The sequence below is a fragment of the Osmia bicornis genome, chromosome 13, assembly GCF_907164935.1.
Source record: "Osmia bicornis bicornis chromosome 13, iOsmBic2.1, whole genome shotgun sequence".
Taxonomy (NCBI): domain Eukaryota; kingdom Metazoa; phylum Arthropoda; class Insecta; order Hymenoptera; family Megachilidae; genus Osmia; species Osmia bicornis.
Window position 1 is genome coordinate 5,385,753 of NC_060228.1, and position 16,175 is coordinate 5,401,927.

Below are 16,175 nucleotides of genomic sequence, written 5' to 3' on the forward strand. Positions count from 1 at the left end.
TTATGCTTGTTTAAATGTTTGACAAATCAAGGGTTAACGAGGAGATATTTATTTAATCATGATATTCGTTTGTTGATTGAATTATGATATTCTCATGAAAAATTTAATTTAAAAATAGGTCCTTTGAAAGTTAGTAAAATATACACAATTAAAGTATGAATGATACTTTAATTACTGCGAGTGAAGTGAATTTTCCCGCATTTGTATGCTCGTATAAATATTCATTATGAGTTTAATTATGATTTTATGCAGACGCGCAAAATATAGCCAGCTTGAGTATTGCGAAAATAAATATTAATGTAGGTAAAATCACCAATTAATATTTATCAGTCGTAATGGTTAATAATATTAGATTGCCTTGTATTAAAAGACCGATTTTAAAGTTCAAAATCTGCCAAAGGTGTCCATACAAACTTTTAGTTAATATCATTAATATATAATTAGTAACTGATGATTCAGAGTGAAATTCATACATTGTTCATTAATGGGTTTCAATTAGTACATTTCGTAACAAAAGTGTAATATAATATTTGGAAATATTGCAATTAAATTGTTTAATTGATGATAGAGTAGATCATTTTACAGAGTAAATCAACTAATTATTCAATATATAACTAATTATAAATTCACAGTATAGTATTATAAAATGAATCAGTACAGAATAAATAGGTAATTGAATAATGAATAAACCATTGAAACTCAGCATTCTTGTCTTCAGATCATCTCAAAGGTCTCGTATATTACAAATGGCAGTTCGATTATAATATTCAGAATTATGTGAAGGTATATTCATGGAATTCACATTATGCTGGCCCAGGTTTAATTACGATTTCGTGTCAAGAAACACAATACAAATAGGTCAAACTCTGCAGAACGTACCGATGCATTGTACGTGCAAATAGTTATCCGATATAGTAATTACAATATGAAGGTCTTCAATGCATCAACAAGTTTGTATAGGATGTTGAAGTTTCAAGAATGTGTAGTGCTTCTTGAAATTAGGTCACTGATGCTGTTCGAAAAAAAAAATATCAGTACTGTAAAACACTACGCTTTTGAAAACGTTGGAACGATTCAGAGATTTACCAAGCATAGGGAAGTAGAATAAACCAGTAAATAGTCAGAGGAGCATCAGTTAGGGGAACAGAAGTAGAATAGTTCGAAACACGAGAGACGCTGGAGAAGTAAAATAGGTTGGTATATGGGCAGACGTGTAGAAAGTAGAGTAGGTCAGTGTTTGGACTCTAAGTAAGTAGTGCGGGTCGCAACATAGTCAGCCAACGCAGTAACAGTATACCGGGTAAAACGGTTCAGCAATTTTGTCTGTGATTAAACATTTGTCATGAGCAAACATTGGCGATTCCATGGTATTGTAAAATAGACAAAGATATGTCGTTCTTGGTACAGATGAACCTTTTATGTGTCACATAAAACTTTATACTCAATCATTTATCTATCGAGGAACGAGTAATCTGGAATAGTATAATTCGTTCTCTTCAAACGAAACCATAAACCATTTCTGGTCGGTTCTTAAATTCTGTCACAAAATTGCCATATAAAGTTTCCAGTTTGAATAATTTTGATTCACTTTTTTCCCGCCTGTTGAATATAACTCATCTTCAAGAAACTTGTAAAATATTCAAGTCTTTCATTTTTTAAGAAAATTCAAACAGAAGATTCATCTCTTCGCTGCTTTTCTCTCGCGACGCGGGGTTAATTTCGCCTGATACCTTCCATTCAGCGAAGCCTTAGAATTTCGAAATCGCGACAAATTATGCCGACCTTCCGGTGGAATGAAAAATTATTGTCCTTAGCTGCTTCCCTTTTGAACGTCCGCGCTTTCGTTACGCGCACCTGTTGCACCTTTGTTGCGCACCGTGAAACGCAACGAGGTATTCTTTTCGGCGGCGAGCAACACGGTCAAACATCCTGCATTTCCGTGCAAACATGTCGCTGGTTCACGTGTTACCACTTCACCGAGTGTTTCGCACTTACCTACCAGCCGTGTCGACGTTTTGCGTTCTTAATTCCAGCATTTCATCTTGCCTTGCTCAATTTATCCCCGTGTTTCACCGACTGTGCTCAAGATGGGAACGTCAGTGTTGTTGCTTAATTACATTCTTGTCAGCTGAAGCAATTACACGAATGGAATGTTTCAGATTATTTGTATTTATCTTGCTATTCCAGAATAGTTTGATGGATATAGGGTAATTATTCAAAAATTTATTCCTTATAATATTGCTCTCCTTGAATTCAAAGTAAATTTCTGTTGTTACATCAGTAATTGAACGACATGTGGTGTTTGTAAAAGCATTTCGGAAATACTTTGAACGAGTGGCTGAACGTGTAATAAGAGAGTGAGTTATAAAGCGAGGAACGAATAGGTTCGAGCTAGAAATGATATAATGAAACGAGAGATGAAGGTAAGCGAGCAGGCAGGCTTCAGGCATTAATTAGAGATATTGCAGTTTCGCGTTTGGTACTTGTCGAAATGTACACCCCTATATATTTCTGTAATAATGTTGTTACTTCTTCCACTATTTGAACTGTGTATCTAGGAAGCAGTCTATAACAGCGGAAGCTGTAAAGTATGCTATAAATGGTGCAGATGATCATTCGTTTCAAATCTCGAGGGACAATATACTCTGTTTGTTTTATCTTATCAATCATTTGTCTTCGGATTACAATGCATTACCTATTGTTTCTATGGGCAGATGTATGTGCCCCTATTCTACTTGCTTGACAAGGCTGTGTTACTATTCTGTTTGACTGTCCAGATATCATCTTGTTTGATATGTCTGACCATTTACTGTCCCTATTCTACTGACCTAATTTTATTACATTTCTACCAATTTCAAATTAAGTAAATTTGAATTAAATTTGGATATCTGAAGAAGGGTTAAAATAAGTAAAAAACAATTTGAATTTCTTCCTTCTCTGGAAATCAGTTCATAATTCTGAAGGATCGATAGGTTCATACTTCTCCCAGGGTATCTGCAAACCGCTGGTACGGTAACGTATGTTAATAGAAACGATTTCCTTTTCGTCGGCGAAATCGGAAGATAGTAAATTCCCCGGGAAAAGCGAGCGGTCGAAAGATAGGCCGCGAGCCAGAGCGAGCGGATCGAAGGAGGAAAAGGTAAAAGGAGCCAGCTAATCTTTCCGCACCAGATACACCGACGACGAAGACGATGAAGTCGATCGAACGCAGTGATGCGTGCGGATTTCGCGAAAACCTTTCCCACCGGGCCATCCTCAGGCAACGACTTTAAATCTTGTCTATTTATTGCTCGCCTCGAGCGAGAGCCGAATGATTATTGGAAGAGACACGATGCCTACGAAACTTCTCCCACGATCCATCCTGTCCAATACCGTGTATCCCGTCTACCTTTCCCTGAAACTTCACCATCGAACCTTCCGACCTTTCGAACGGCGTCGAATTTCCTCGACGAAACGACCACGTTTCTTGTTTTTCCTTTCAACTACACTCTCTGCTAGATACAGAGGAAAAGCACGTAACTACTACTTCCTTTCGTCTCGTGTTACCGTGAAGCGAGGTTTGTTATTGGATAGTTCAAGACACAAGGACCTTCTGTTGAAATAGAGTTAGTTTACTGCTCCGTCAGCGATTTCTCGGAATTGAGTAGCTCTAAAAGGGACACCGCGTAAATTGGTAGGGATTTAATGGGGTACCATGATCATTCAGTATTTGACAAATTGTGTAATTATTTGTGTAACATTTAAAGTCACGAAGATCATAAATTGTTGATGAAATGGCGCATCTACCTCGCCGAAAGCTATAAGATCAGATTTCTTGAAGGAAATAAATTCTCCTCTTCCCGGTTGTTTCATAAATCACTAATGAAGACATTATTCCAAACGACACTTGCTGCTTGCACTTTCCTCCGCAAGAAAACGGTTTGTTTAAAAACAGCCAGGGAAGAAAGTGGCTCGTTAAGAAGCGAACGTCCTCCATCGGCTAAACGACTTCCAAAAACATTCCCCCTTTCTAACCGCCGACGAAAGGGGATCGCTCGCTCTGAATATTTAACGTACCCTCCTCGAGTTTTCCCTATCGGCGGAGTTAGGTAACGGCGTCTTCAGAGGCATTTCACCCCCTTCGACCCCCGTTCCATTATGATGCGCCCTTTTAAAAAGCTGCCGAACAATAATTAATCGAGTCGGCTGGTTCTCGCAGTTTCATAAACACGGATCCACTCGTAGCGAGAGGATTCTCCCTGTTCCTCGGCTTTCCACTCGTAACGAAGTAACACGGGAGTTTCCGTTAACTGCACCCCGTCGCGAGTTCGACGGTAAGTAAAGCGGCCCATTACCGTTTCTGTGCGCATCAAGTCCTTTTAATGAATGACAATGAATCTTTCAACGACAACCACGATAGCTGAGCGCGATAAACTCGAACGACGTCGCTCGCTAACTAGGATCGTGTTGGAAAATTTGCTGAAAGTAGAGGTAGAAAAAAGGTTTGCAAGCTTTTCGGTTGTAGTTTGGTACACTGGAATCGTAATGGCTTCATTTTATCTTATAGCTTAACCCTTTCGCTTCTATGGGCAAAATAGAAAAATAATAATAGAGAAAACTTTAGGAAGATATTATAATGATGGTTTATAAAATGAAGATTAATTAAACGTAAAAAAGGAGTATAGAATCGAAATTTCTGATACTTGTAGCATAATTGAAGACTTTAATAACCAACTGTTTCTGTTGGTCATCGCATAATTTACTCTACGATTAAACCTCCCTCGCTGTTGGTTACGTTATACACTGTACCAGCGTTGTAGTTCTCGTTAACAGCTAAATAGATCGCTAATACAACGGGAAAGTAGTGCAAACTCGTGGCACCTTATTAATTCAAGTTACTGGATTTTGACGTGCTGGTTACGGTGGTAACCCGACATCACGCTACAACAAGCCATCGAATGAACCGTGTACTGCAATCGATAAGATACAAAACTGTTTCTAACCCATTTCTGACCGAATTAAATTGATTCTGTTCGTGAACGTTTGAATTTATAAATGAAAGACACACGATAATTTGATATTGATTATAGAAAATCAGAATATGACGCGATACGAACGAGCATAGCACACTTTACCAAGTTAAATTTCAGTCTAACAGCTAGTTAGCGTCAGTTGCAGTTAGTTCACGTCAGAAATTCATCAACTTCCCTGTATTTCACGCTGTCATCAGAAACTATTGACAGGATATGTTTCGCTATTATAATTCAATTTAATGTCAATTTTTATTCATGCAAATTTAAATTGATATAAAATTGATGAAAATAATGGTAATTTATGATTTGAAAAATCTTGCCAACTTGATCTTGTGATTCTGTTTTATTTTGACCACGTACAATTATTAAATTCTACTTTGTTCCCCTATAAAAATTCCTCTGAAACCGCGAGAGCCAGTTCGATTCAACTCTCCCATCAGAATCAATGTTACCCTCCCTTTCCCCCTTTTTCTTTTCTTCGTTTTGCCCCTCTTCAACTTCGACAGGAGCATTCCTTCTGATATTCGCGGGCGAAATCGATCGTCGAAGGAGGTCAGGCCAGCGATATTGTGAAATTTTACGAACCATAGATAGCTAGGAAATTCCTGGTTCGAGCAGACGTGGCACCATATGTGCGAAATGCCGCTCGGCACAGCTCCTCGAAATTGTTTTTACCGTTATGTTTCTGTATTAACGCTCCTGATGCTCTTTCTTCCCCGTTAAAACGCCCACTCCCGCACCTATTATTGGGGAGGAATTTCAACAGGAAATGCTATCTTTCCGCCTTACACCACCTTCGTATGCTTATAGAGGGTAGATTGTAAGAAAGATAGTACCTTGAATAAAAGTCAGCTCTTTGAAACAAGCGGATAATATGAAAATGTAGAAAAATAATGCAATTCAGTAATTTGCTTTTTAATAAATTTTGAATTAAAGTAATGTAAAAAAAAATATAAATCAAAATTAAAATTGGGGCTACAGAGCGTGCGTAATAATTAAACTAATAACTAAAATGAATACCCACATTGTATAATGAATATTTGATTTTATGAGGGATGATAAAATATTTCATTGTCATTTATATGAAACCTAGATGCCAATAAAAATTGCATGCTTCATTATAAATAATGATATTACATAGAATTTCCATAAATTGTTTATACCAAAATATTTTTTCGGCATTCTGAATTACACAATAACAAATCTCTCTCGTCCTCTCACGATCCCGTTTTTTCAATCGTTAGAAGCGGTCGAGAGTTGTTTCTGATTGTTTAAAGCATCACGGTGCAACGAGTTTCGGAATTTACGAAGCGAATTAACAAATCTACCTAACAGAAGGGCAATCGAGGAACTTTTCATCTACTCGGGTGCTGGTACAGTGTATAATTGACGTAGGTAGTTGCGTTTCGAATATTTTATAAACGAGCCTCAGACGGGCAGGAATCAGTTGAAGCTTCGGGAATAGAAATCAAATAGGAGGCGTTATTTGGACGTTTCGGATGAAGCTTTAGACGATAGGGGTATCCTGCAAGTGTAATTCGATTCGTGCCGCGATTAAATCCTCCTCTCGATCGTTTCTGTACGCGTTTCGTGCACGCGATACAGACGCGGCCAACGTAGATAAAACAGTATTAATTCAGTGACCCGAATCGAGCCGGACGATTCCACGTTGCACGTAGCTTAAACCACTTTATTTCCACTTTATTACGTGAAAAATCTGCGATGCGTTCGTTTGAACGAGCCACGGTATTGAACGGTATTTTCAACCGGTTGAGCTTGACGAGAGTGAGAGAGAGAGAGAAAAAAAACTTGCCAACCCCTTTCGTTCAGTTCGCTCTTTCACGATATCCTGCGTACCTCGGCATTTTCCAACGAATTCCTGGAAAACGGCATTTGTTTTTTTTCCTTTCGCTCGCCGAGCAGGTCTCGATTGATTATTCAATTCGTTACTATTCCTGGAAATGTAAGAAACACTTCGAATCGTTGGAATATATTCTGATTTAATAAATTATAATAGTATATATCTGTTCCAAATTCTGTATGGATTATGTGTTAAGTGGAGTTAAGAAATTGTAGAGCCATTTGGAATCTCTCAGAAATGATGAAAGTAACAGAAAATTGTCAGAGGATATCGAGTGAATTAAAAAGAAAATTTCGTAGCCAGTTTCGTTAAAAACGAGTTCGCCGTTGAATTGTCGAAAACTAAGAAAAAGAAAAAGAAGAAGAAGCGTATGCTCGCGAGGGAATATATTACATAAGCAGCGTAGCAAGAGCCTCCTTTCCCTTCTGAATCCGTTCCTTTCCTCGATTCGCGATCGCATTACACGGATCTGGAAGTTTTCCAGCGGGCCAGGTTCCTGATTTTTAGACTGAAAATTGAGGCGAAAAGTGTATGCAAAGTGTGTGTCTGGATTTTCCCTCGGATTCTGCGTCGTTCGTTGCTTTCAGACTACCGAAGATACGATCTGCCTGTTATAAACTGGCCCCAATTTATCTTCTCCCTTGGAACGTTGAATTAACTAGACATTTATTCATTAACCCCTTGACGTACAATTTAATTTGAATTTTTCCTTTTTTCATACATATGCGATTTAATTTTCTTGCACCTGTTGGTATAAATAATGATCGAAAGGAAAAGAACGCGTTTTGTAATTATTATTATATAAAATTTCCATCGGCGATACTCGATGCTTCGAGCGATTTCAGTTTAAAGGGTTAAAGAAAACTCGAGATCGCCCCAATTTCGTTTGCGTTGCCTATGTTGCTGTGGTATAATTGGTTAATGCAAACGAAATTGGACGATGAAAGGATGAAATTGGAGCGAATTTCACAGTTCGATGAGAAATGTTAGACGATCGAATGCATGCGAGCAAACATAGTAGGTTAAAATTATTATTTATATTGTTGATTACCGCGATTGATTCTTTACTTTCCGTTAAATTATAAAATTTTGCTTACCTGTTTGTTAATAAGTTTGGTTTCAAACTTACATCATAATTGATTGACCCTTTCAATCAGGTGAAATCTCAAGAAATCTATTCTTGTAAAGAAAATCAATGATTTAAATCATTGGTAACAACTGAAAAACTGTAAATTCCTAGCAACTTTTACCATCATCAAAATGTTTTGCAATTTTATGTTAATTTACCTCCGTCGTTTCAAGTTGCATTCATGGCTTTTGATCCAACTTATATTACAAAAACACAGCGTATTCACCGAAAGCCAATTCCAGGGATGAAATTTCAAACAAAGCTTCAGGGATTTATCGAACGATCGGCTGCACTTTTTTCAGTTGGTTAAATGAAACACAGAACTTTGTCGAGACCTGTTTATTCAGTGAAATATTCGACGAAATTGCAGACAGAGAATGCGAATGTGAATACCGCGCGAATTCTTGCGTTTAACTCGTGTCGTAGATTTTCTATCGTCGATATCTCATTAGAAAGAGAGGTATAATCACTAAAAGTTTAAAAAAATTCTTAAGATTTCTATTCTGCTTCGCTGTACATGATTTACGGCCCAATTAACAGGATAGTCTGACATACGATTGACTTGCACTACTGAAAAATAGTAAAACATCAAAATTTATCGAAAGTTATCACAGTAAAAAGTCAATTAAAGTTTAATTCTTCTACTTTTTAACCCTTTTGACTAATTTTACTTTGATCAAAATTCAAGGGATAAACTTCCATCTTAAAATTCTTATCTTTTTGTCTGACCAATACTAAAGCTTGAAAGTAATAGCTTTTCCACTTTCAATATACGGGTGAAACTTTTAAGATTGCAGAAAAATCTGCACGTTGCAAAGAGTTAAGTTAAAAAGTCGATTCCAGTACTTGATAAGCGAACTAGAAGCACGTAAATCGGTATTTCCCTTGCGTTTTATTGCATTAAATTAAAACTCGTGACAGAGATTGCAATTTCGATGACCTCGAAAAATCTGCAGACCCTCTCCCTTTGGTAATCCGTTTCGAGAAGTGTCTCGTGCTGGCGTTTTGGCAAGATTCAGGCCACGAAGGAATTTAATGAACGTGACTGGATCTTATCGGTGGAGAACGAAATTGTAGAACGTGGAAAATCTCGTTGAAACGCTTGGCACACTGCTCGATTACATAAACACGATCAATTTGGATGGAAAACATGATTCTTATTACTGCTGTTCTCATTCGACCCTTTCCCTTATATATTTGACGATAGTTCTCTTCTATTCTGCTTCCGTGGAAAAGATAGTAAATTATAAAGCACTTTTTCTCATATTTACGAAGATCGTATTTTTTCGAGTAGCATAGTAAGTGTGATGGAATTTCATAGCGAGCACGTGCACGGAATTCTGTCACTATGAATCTCATATAAACTTTATTTATATTTCCATTACTACTATTGTTACGCTGATGGATACGTCTGCATTAAGTGATAAATGGTATCGCGTTCGAGGTAACCGTATAAATTAATTGAAAAATTGTGGTGGATGAAAATTCAATAAATTTTGTAATACTCTGAGGTGTAATTACATTAACGAATGACATAAATTTTATGATATTTCCAATTAACGCGTCAAGTATATATAGACAAATTGAAATTTGACAAATGAATTTTTCAAATACAACAGCTCGGAATGTTATAAAAATTACAGTACTAATCCAACATAATAAATTAAAGGAAAAGGATAATAAATCAACAAGATAAACATTTTAATCTTTAATAATCCCTATAACAATATTTTTCGGAGTGACAGTTAAACGCGTTAAAAATTTTAGCAATCACTCTCTAAAAACGAGAAATCCCTGCCACTGTGAACCCACCCTTCTTCATCACGATCCAACCCCCGTATTTCCTGACGTCGCTACTTTTTATCCTCCCTTTGGAAACAGTATCGCGACTACGCTTGTAAAGGAATATCCAGTCGGGAAGTCGTACTGTGTAGAATATATCCGACAAGATTTTTCATCGTTACAGGGTCAGGAATCGTAGAACTTAGCGGATGGTTGGATTTGTTGCAGAGGCGCCCCGGGGGACGTATCTGCTGATAGATGGGCGAAGGTTGGATCCGGGAAACCAGTTCGTGCCGGTGAAAGAGGGGTCAGAGTTGACGTTGGAGTGTGCCGCCGAGGGTGGAAACCCACCACCCGATTTAGCATGGGGGATGACTTTGTCGCAAGCCACTTTGGACGGTCCGGAACAACCACCGGACAATTTGACCGTGTTGCCCTCGACACCTGGCAGGCGCAGCGGGGCACACCTTAAAGTTCTTAGGGGACACCATAACGCAACCATCGCTTGTGTCGCTCGTCATGTAACCCTAACGATACCCATAAATGCGAGCATCCTTCTGGACGTGCAATGTAAGTGAATTTTTACTCTATTTATTTAAAATCATAGTAGAAATTTTAATTTATTAGTGATCTAAAAATAGCCGATATTTTTCCTGAAATAACAAGGAATTAGAAGACTGAATAGTAAAATGTATTCGTGTATTCCGCGATGGTACTAGTCATCTTAACTCTTGAAAGTCCAAGCGTTTCAATCTGAACGTCCAAGCAATTTGCATGACACTTCTGGGAACGTAGGAAGTTGTGTTCCACTTCAGTGACTACCACGAATTACGGAGGAAACGTGGTTCTAACAAATAAAGCAATTAGAATTTATTACTATCACACGTCCTGGACGAGTTTCTACGACAAACTACTTCGGTGTACTCCAACTAGAACATTACACTCGGTTGATTTATTTTCGACTTATTAATTCATCAAATTCGTACCGTACTTTAATTTTCTTCATATTAAACTTTTATAAATTTGGTTGGAAAGGGTAGTATTCTCTTGATTCTCATTTTTATACTTATCAAAAGAATTACATTCGGTGTTCCAATTAAATTAGGATTATCAAATAACATCGTTCTTGTTGGAGTATACCGTCCCACCCAACCCTTCACCCTTTCCAATTAGATCACCAATGTAATTCCACACCGTGGTCATCACAGCTTCGTTCCCCGAAGTCTCGTCTCCGGTGAAACGATTGCTATTTATCCCCCTTGCTACGTCTCTCTCCCTCTCTCCCCCTCTTTTCACAATAACACGAGGACGTAACAGGCAAGGGGGGCGAAAGTTACGAGCGTATTATTTAGTTGATGCCGCGGTGAAATTGCCGGTGGCCACGGTCGAGATCTAATTTCCGTAGACTTCGTAGCCAGCACAATTCTCGTTGAAATATTAGCTCGAAGAAATCGCGATACCGGGTCAGGCGTGTGAAAAAAAAGCCAGGTCGCGGGACGAGTTTTAAAAATGGGCTTAATTCGAGTCGAGCAGCCAGGAAGTGTTATAATTCCACGAATCGTTTTTTCGTGTTCCTTTTTTTTTCTCTCTCTCTTTGGTCGCCGGTTGGAAAGAAGGGGTGGATCGTTGGAGGGATGAACGAGCTAGAGAGATTTCCGCGATATTAGAAGTTGAATATAACCGGGAATAGACGAGAGACTAAAGAGCAGGGTATTGAAATTGAAATATAAATTTAATTAACCCTTGTTCGAATAGACTTTTCGTGGACAGAGTCAGATTCTATTGAAATATATGGGATTTTAACCCTTTCAGAATTGATGGTTTTCCTACCGTATTACTATGAATCACGTCAATGAATATAAATTTCCAGAGTTTAAGTTAAGCTGAACATTAGATTAGTTAAATGGTTTTGTAGAGGCTTGAATTAGCAGGGTTTCTCGTGCAGCGACGTAAGAAGTTGACCATGAGAAAATAAACCGTACACGTTAGATGGTTTACGGTGTTACCACGCGTGGTTAACGTTGTTCTCTTCTTGCTCGGTTCTGTTATCTCATGGTTTCCTTCCTCGGGGCGAGATAGGGACATGAAATCTCTTTTCTACCGTGGAAACTGCTTTCCTCCGTGATATCAACCAGTTTAATTTGATCGCGATAAACAATCTCGGTTTACAGTATTTTATCTTTGAATTCATGACAGGGTCGTTTGACAATAATCATTTAACTTCTCTAAGGAAAAGGGATAGAAATCTAAATGACTTTAAGGTTTTATTCGAAATAATTGGGCCGTTGGATTTTAATACCATTCCTTTGAACTTTTTGAAAAAAAGGACTGTTATTACAAGAATGAACAGAAATTTAGATGAATTTAATAGACATGAATTCAAACACTGTTCTTGGAGGAAGAACCACAGTGCTAGATGTAATTTCGTCGAAGTCTCAATCATCCCTACGACTTCGTATATAAGTTTCGGGAAAGACACACACCAAGCGTACAAAGAGAGTACAATTATCAGTCAACGGTGCTTCGAAAAGTTTCTGTTCGAGGCAAGTTTCGCGAAGATCCGTTACGAACGACAGCCAAGAAAGGAATATCGTTGTATCTGCCAAAGAATCGCTAGGGAAACTTCAATCAACCCGTTTTCATGATTCGCCGCTCTTTGAAAAACATTGGAGAAGTTTCCAAATACGAGAAACAGAGAGCATACTGAAGTCCTGGAAACTTCATCTTTGATGAAAATGAACGCGTGTAACTTCTTCTTTTTTTACGGATAACGGAACGATTTTTCATTGAATTATAGAAATAGGGAATAGAAGTAGAGCCGGTTCTATTTAGAAAATTTAGAAATTTAGAAACTTAGGATTTTAGAAGTTCAGAAATTTAGAAATTTAGAAACTTAGAAAATTTAAAATTTAGAAAATTCCTTGTAATTTAATTAAAATTTGTCTATGGTATTTGGAGTTTCTAAGAAGGTATCTGGAGTTTCTTGATTTGCTATATTCTGTACCATTTTCTTTTACTAACTTCTGTCGAAACATTAATTCTAAATATTCCTTCTATACTACCCCTCCGGTTACTATACTCACCGTTAAGGATATTAAGTTAAACTGAGTTTATGGTACGGACAGGATACTTCGCTATTTTCGAGGACACAGAAGCGTCGCGCACTTAAAAGACATTATTAGTTTACGAACCGGGAAAGTCCGAAATTTAATTAGGATTTCAGAAATTTGTGGAAAGTTTCTTGGTTGGTAAACTACTTTTTGCTTAATTGAGATTGTTCGACACGATCCCTCCGTTACTTGGTCTGCTAAAATTCAGGAATCTAAAAGCATTAAACCATTTCTGTTCCATTATTTTGGAACCTAAAATTAAAAAGCAAAGTATTAAATTTAAAATATCGTAAAATCTTGAATTTAAAAATTAGCCAATCTGTCTAATTATAAATGACCATTTTAATTATGATGATTAACGTTTTAATGATCCAAAAATCATCTTAAACTGTTTAACAAGTACAGAAAAAGATAAAGATAGGAGACTCGTTTTTCTTTGCTAACGTCTGATCTGGTAGACGCGTGTCGCATATCTCTGGGTGGGAATTGTTTCCGGGCAATTGGGGGAAAAATTCGTAGCATGGGAGAAATTTTCCGGACGACGGGAATACTCGCAGCGTCAAAGATGATGCGGGCGTCGTGCAACGGAGTCGAAGCACTGGAAGATGCATATTTTCTAGCCGAACAACTCTCGCACACTGTCGAGATGCCGGAAGGAGATGCGGGTGTTTCCCGGGCGATTTCTTCCGATAGGGAAAATTCTACGGGCAGACCGGCCCTTTTTCCACCTTTTCGCGCGAATTTATATTCGGATGGTACCTGTGTTCCGGATGTTGCGAGGAAAACGAAAACTCTCCGAACGCTCGTCTCTCGACACCCGAGCGAGCAAATTTTCCGCCAGAACGGATGCCGGGGACGTTTTAGAAGGCATTCGATGCCTTTACGAGCCACTTCAGAGACACGTAACGCGACCCACTTTGTCCATTGTCTGCGTAACACATACACACGCGACTTCCGGTTCTGTTATCCCTATCCATCTGCGATTCGATTTTCTTAAACTGTAAAACGTTTCATCGTTTGATTTTTCCTTTTCCCTTTTGTTTTAGGGTATGTTTCATTTAGGTGTGATTAAATTAGTTTTCTCATAAGAGGACACCCTTTGATGCATCACAGAAAATTTTAATTACTTTCGTGAAGGGTTAGGAGAAAATTAGATGAAATTAAATAAAATCATTAGGAAGTAATTAATTAATTTCTTATGAGTAATTAAGATAGGAATCTTTTCCAACGTGAAGCCAAAGACAAATTGAGTATTGTTTTTTCTCGTTCCATTGATTCAATTAAAAGAAATATTAGGGATCGAATCCAGACGGAAAGTTTCTTTTTTTTTACCGATAGAAGATCCATGTCTAAGTGAAATTTCGTGTCAAGGCGAAACGAGTCCAATTCGTAACAAAGAGACAGGTGCAAGGAGAAAAAAAAACACACCATGGTTTTATTGCTCCCCTTTTGTTTCCCAGCTCGTTTAGGAGTGATTTCTCAAAGGACTGAATGGAAGTATTGTGCTCGCGATTCCAGCATCTCCCCTGGCGGGCTTTGTGCAAATTGGTATCGAGATATTCCTTTTGCTTGCAGATAATAACATTCTTAGTTATCTATGCCGCTCGAAATGTCGGCATACTAATTGCCACTTCAACGAATTCCTTTGTGCGTTACCGCAACCGGGAACACAGGATAAATCCCGTCTGAAATAAATTTCAAGGCTCGGTTGTATTAAACGCTTATTAAAGGAATGAAGAGAGAGATCGATAAAAGGACGAAAGAGTCAACTGTTTCCCTTCGCGTTTTGTCTTCTTTGTTCCCCGGGTAAATGTAAGGCGAACTTTGTATACTTTGAGCCTTTTGTATCGGGGCATTTATGTTATTAATGATCTTAAGTAAAATGGATGTTTCCATATTTTCTGCTTAAGTTTTTCAAATGAAATTATTAGGCGTGTTTAATGAGAGTGTTAATTAACTCGTTGTTAAAAACGATTCCCTTACAATTTAAACATTCCGTTGTTTTTCTATCATAATATTTTCCTCGAAATGAATTTACCCAATCAAGATATAAATTCCAATCGTGTACGAAATAAATCTGATTGTCGGTTGAAAGCTGTTCCCATTAATTTTTCATGGCTCGGAAATGTTTCGATGGCACTTAGACAGTTGTTATTTGGCGAAGCTTGGTACTGAACTTTCGCGATATTATCGTAGTATTTTCATCGATAAAACTCCGACAGGATCTGAAAGAGCAACGTGCACGGTTGCGTAACGGGCTACGCAAAATTACTATACGCAAAGCTCGTCGTGATTTCCGGTTCTATGAGTGCGCGCGAAATGACTTTCTCATCAAAACAGCGAGATATCATCTTCATCGTGTACGAGAGCACTCGTGCCGTTTCAAACACGCGCACGCGTTTAATTCCTGCTAAAAGATCCCTCAGTTTTCATTTCTCTCTGTCTCGTTCGTCGCGTTCTATCCAACGTGTCTACTATTTTTTTTTTCTCCGCCATGAAATTAGTACTCGCATTTTCACGACGAAGTAATTACTCTGGCGCGTTTCCTCGATCTTCTGCTCGGCCTTTCATTGTTCCCCGCATTACAATATTTCAATTCGCGAAGAAAGAATCTGCGGCGTGCATGGAAACTGCAATAAGAAAATTGCAAATGAAATGTTGCATTTTTAAAAGAAACGATGGAATCTTTGGATTATTACAAATTTATTTAATGGATAACATACAGAAAAATTTCAATAAAATATTAATTGTAATTGCTTTTATCAGAATCGACAAGAAATTATCTGCTCGAAGGTCTTTCGTTAAAACAGATTCAATACATTCCTGTTACAACATGAGTGAACATAAACATATCAGCCGTTTCTTAAATACGCTGAATATCAACAGGTGTTGATTTCGCTGACCGTGTTTCGTGGTTATTTAGTTTTGGACTTCGAGCAGGTAAGAGCTGTTGTGTGTATTCGAGCCTGTGAAATTATTTCCCTGCACATCGGTACAGTTTGATAATTACGTTGGTTGCTGTTATTTGGCTTGTTTATCGTTCATCTGTGAGCATTTACATCATTTTGTCAACATGATCGATTCAGGTAACACGCTATTCCATCAAACATTGCTATGTGATAACGATACGTAAACGCGAATGTTGTTGTACAATGTGAACAACCCGTTGTTGAACTAGTGAAACTACTACAGCTGATTATAGAATTCAAGAATTATATTAATTTGAAATCCTACTATACTTTTGTAACCATAGAATTTTGGAAGCTTACAATTTTGAAAGC

General features: G+C 37.8%; 1 protein-coding gene across 8 annotated transcripts in view; it reads left to right on the forward strand.

Moving 5' to 3' along the window:
- Positions 1–16,175, forward strand: part of LOC114878112 (hemicentin-2) — a 220,619-nt gene that overhangs the window by 129,859 nt on the left and 74,585 nt on the right. For all 8 annotated transcript variants that reach the window (XM_029191527.2, XM_029191533.2, XM_029191532.2 and 5 more), the window contains exon 6: positions 10,013–10,354. In XM_029191527.2, the coding sequence (XP_029047360.1) occupies positions 10,013–10,354 (342 nt within the window). The remainder of the gene's footprint in view (positions 1–10,012; positions 10,355–16,175) is intronic.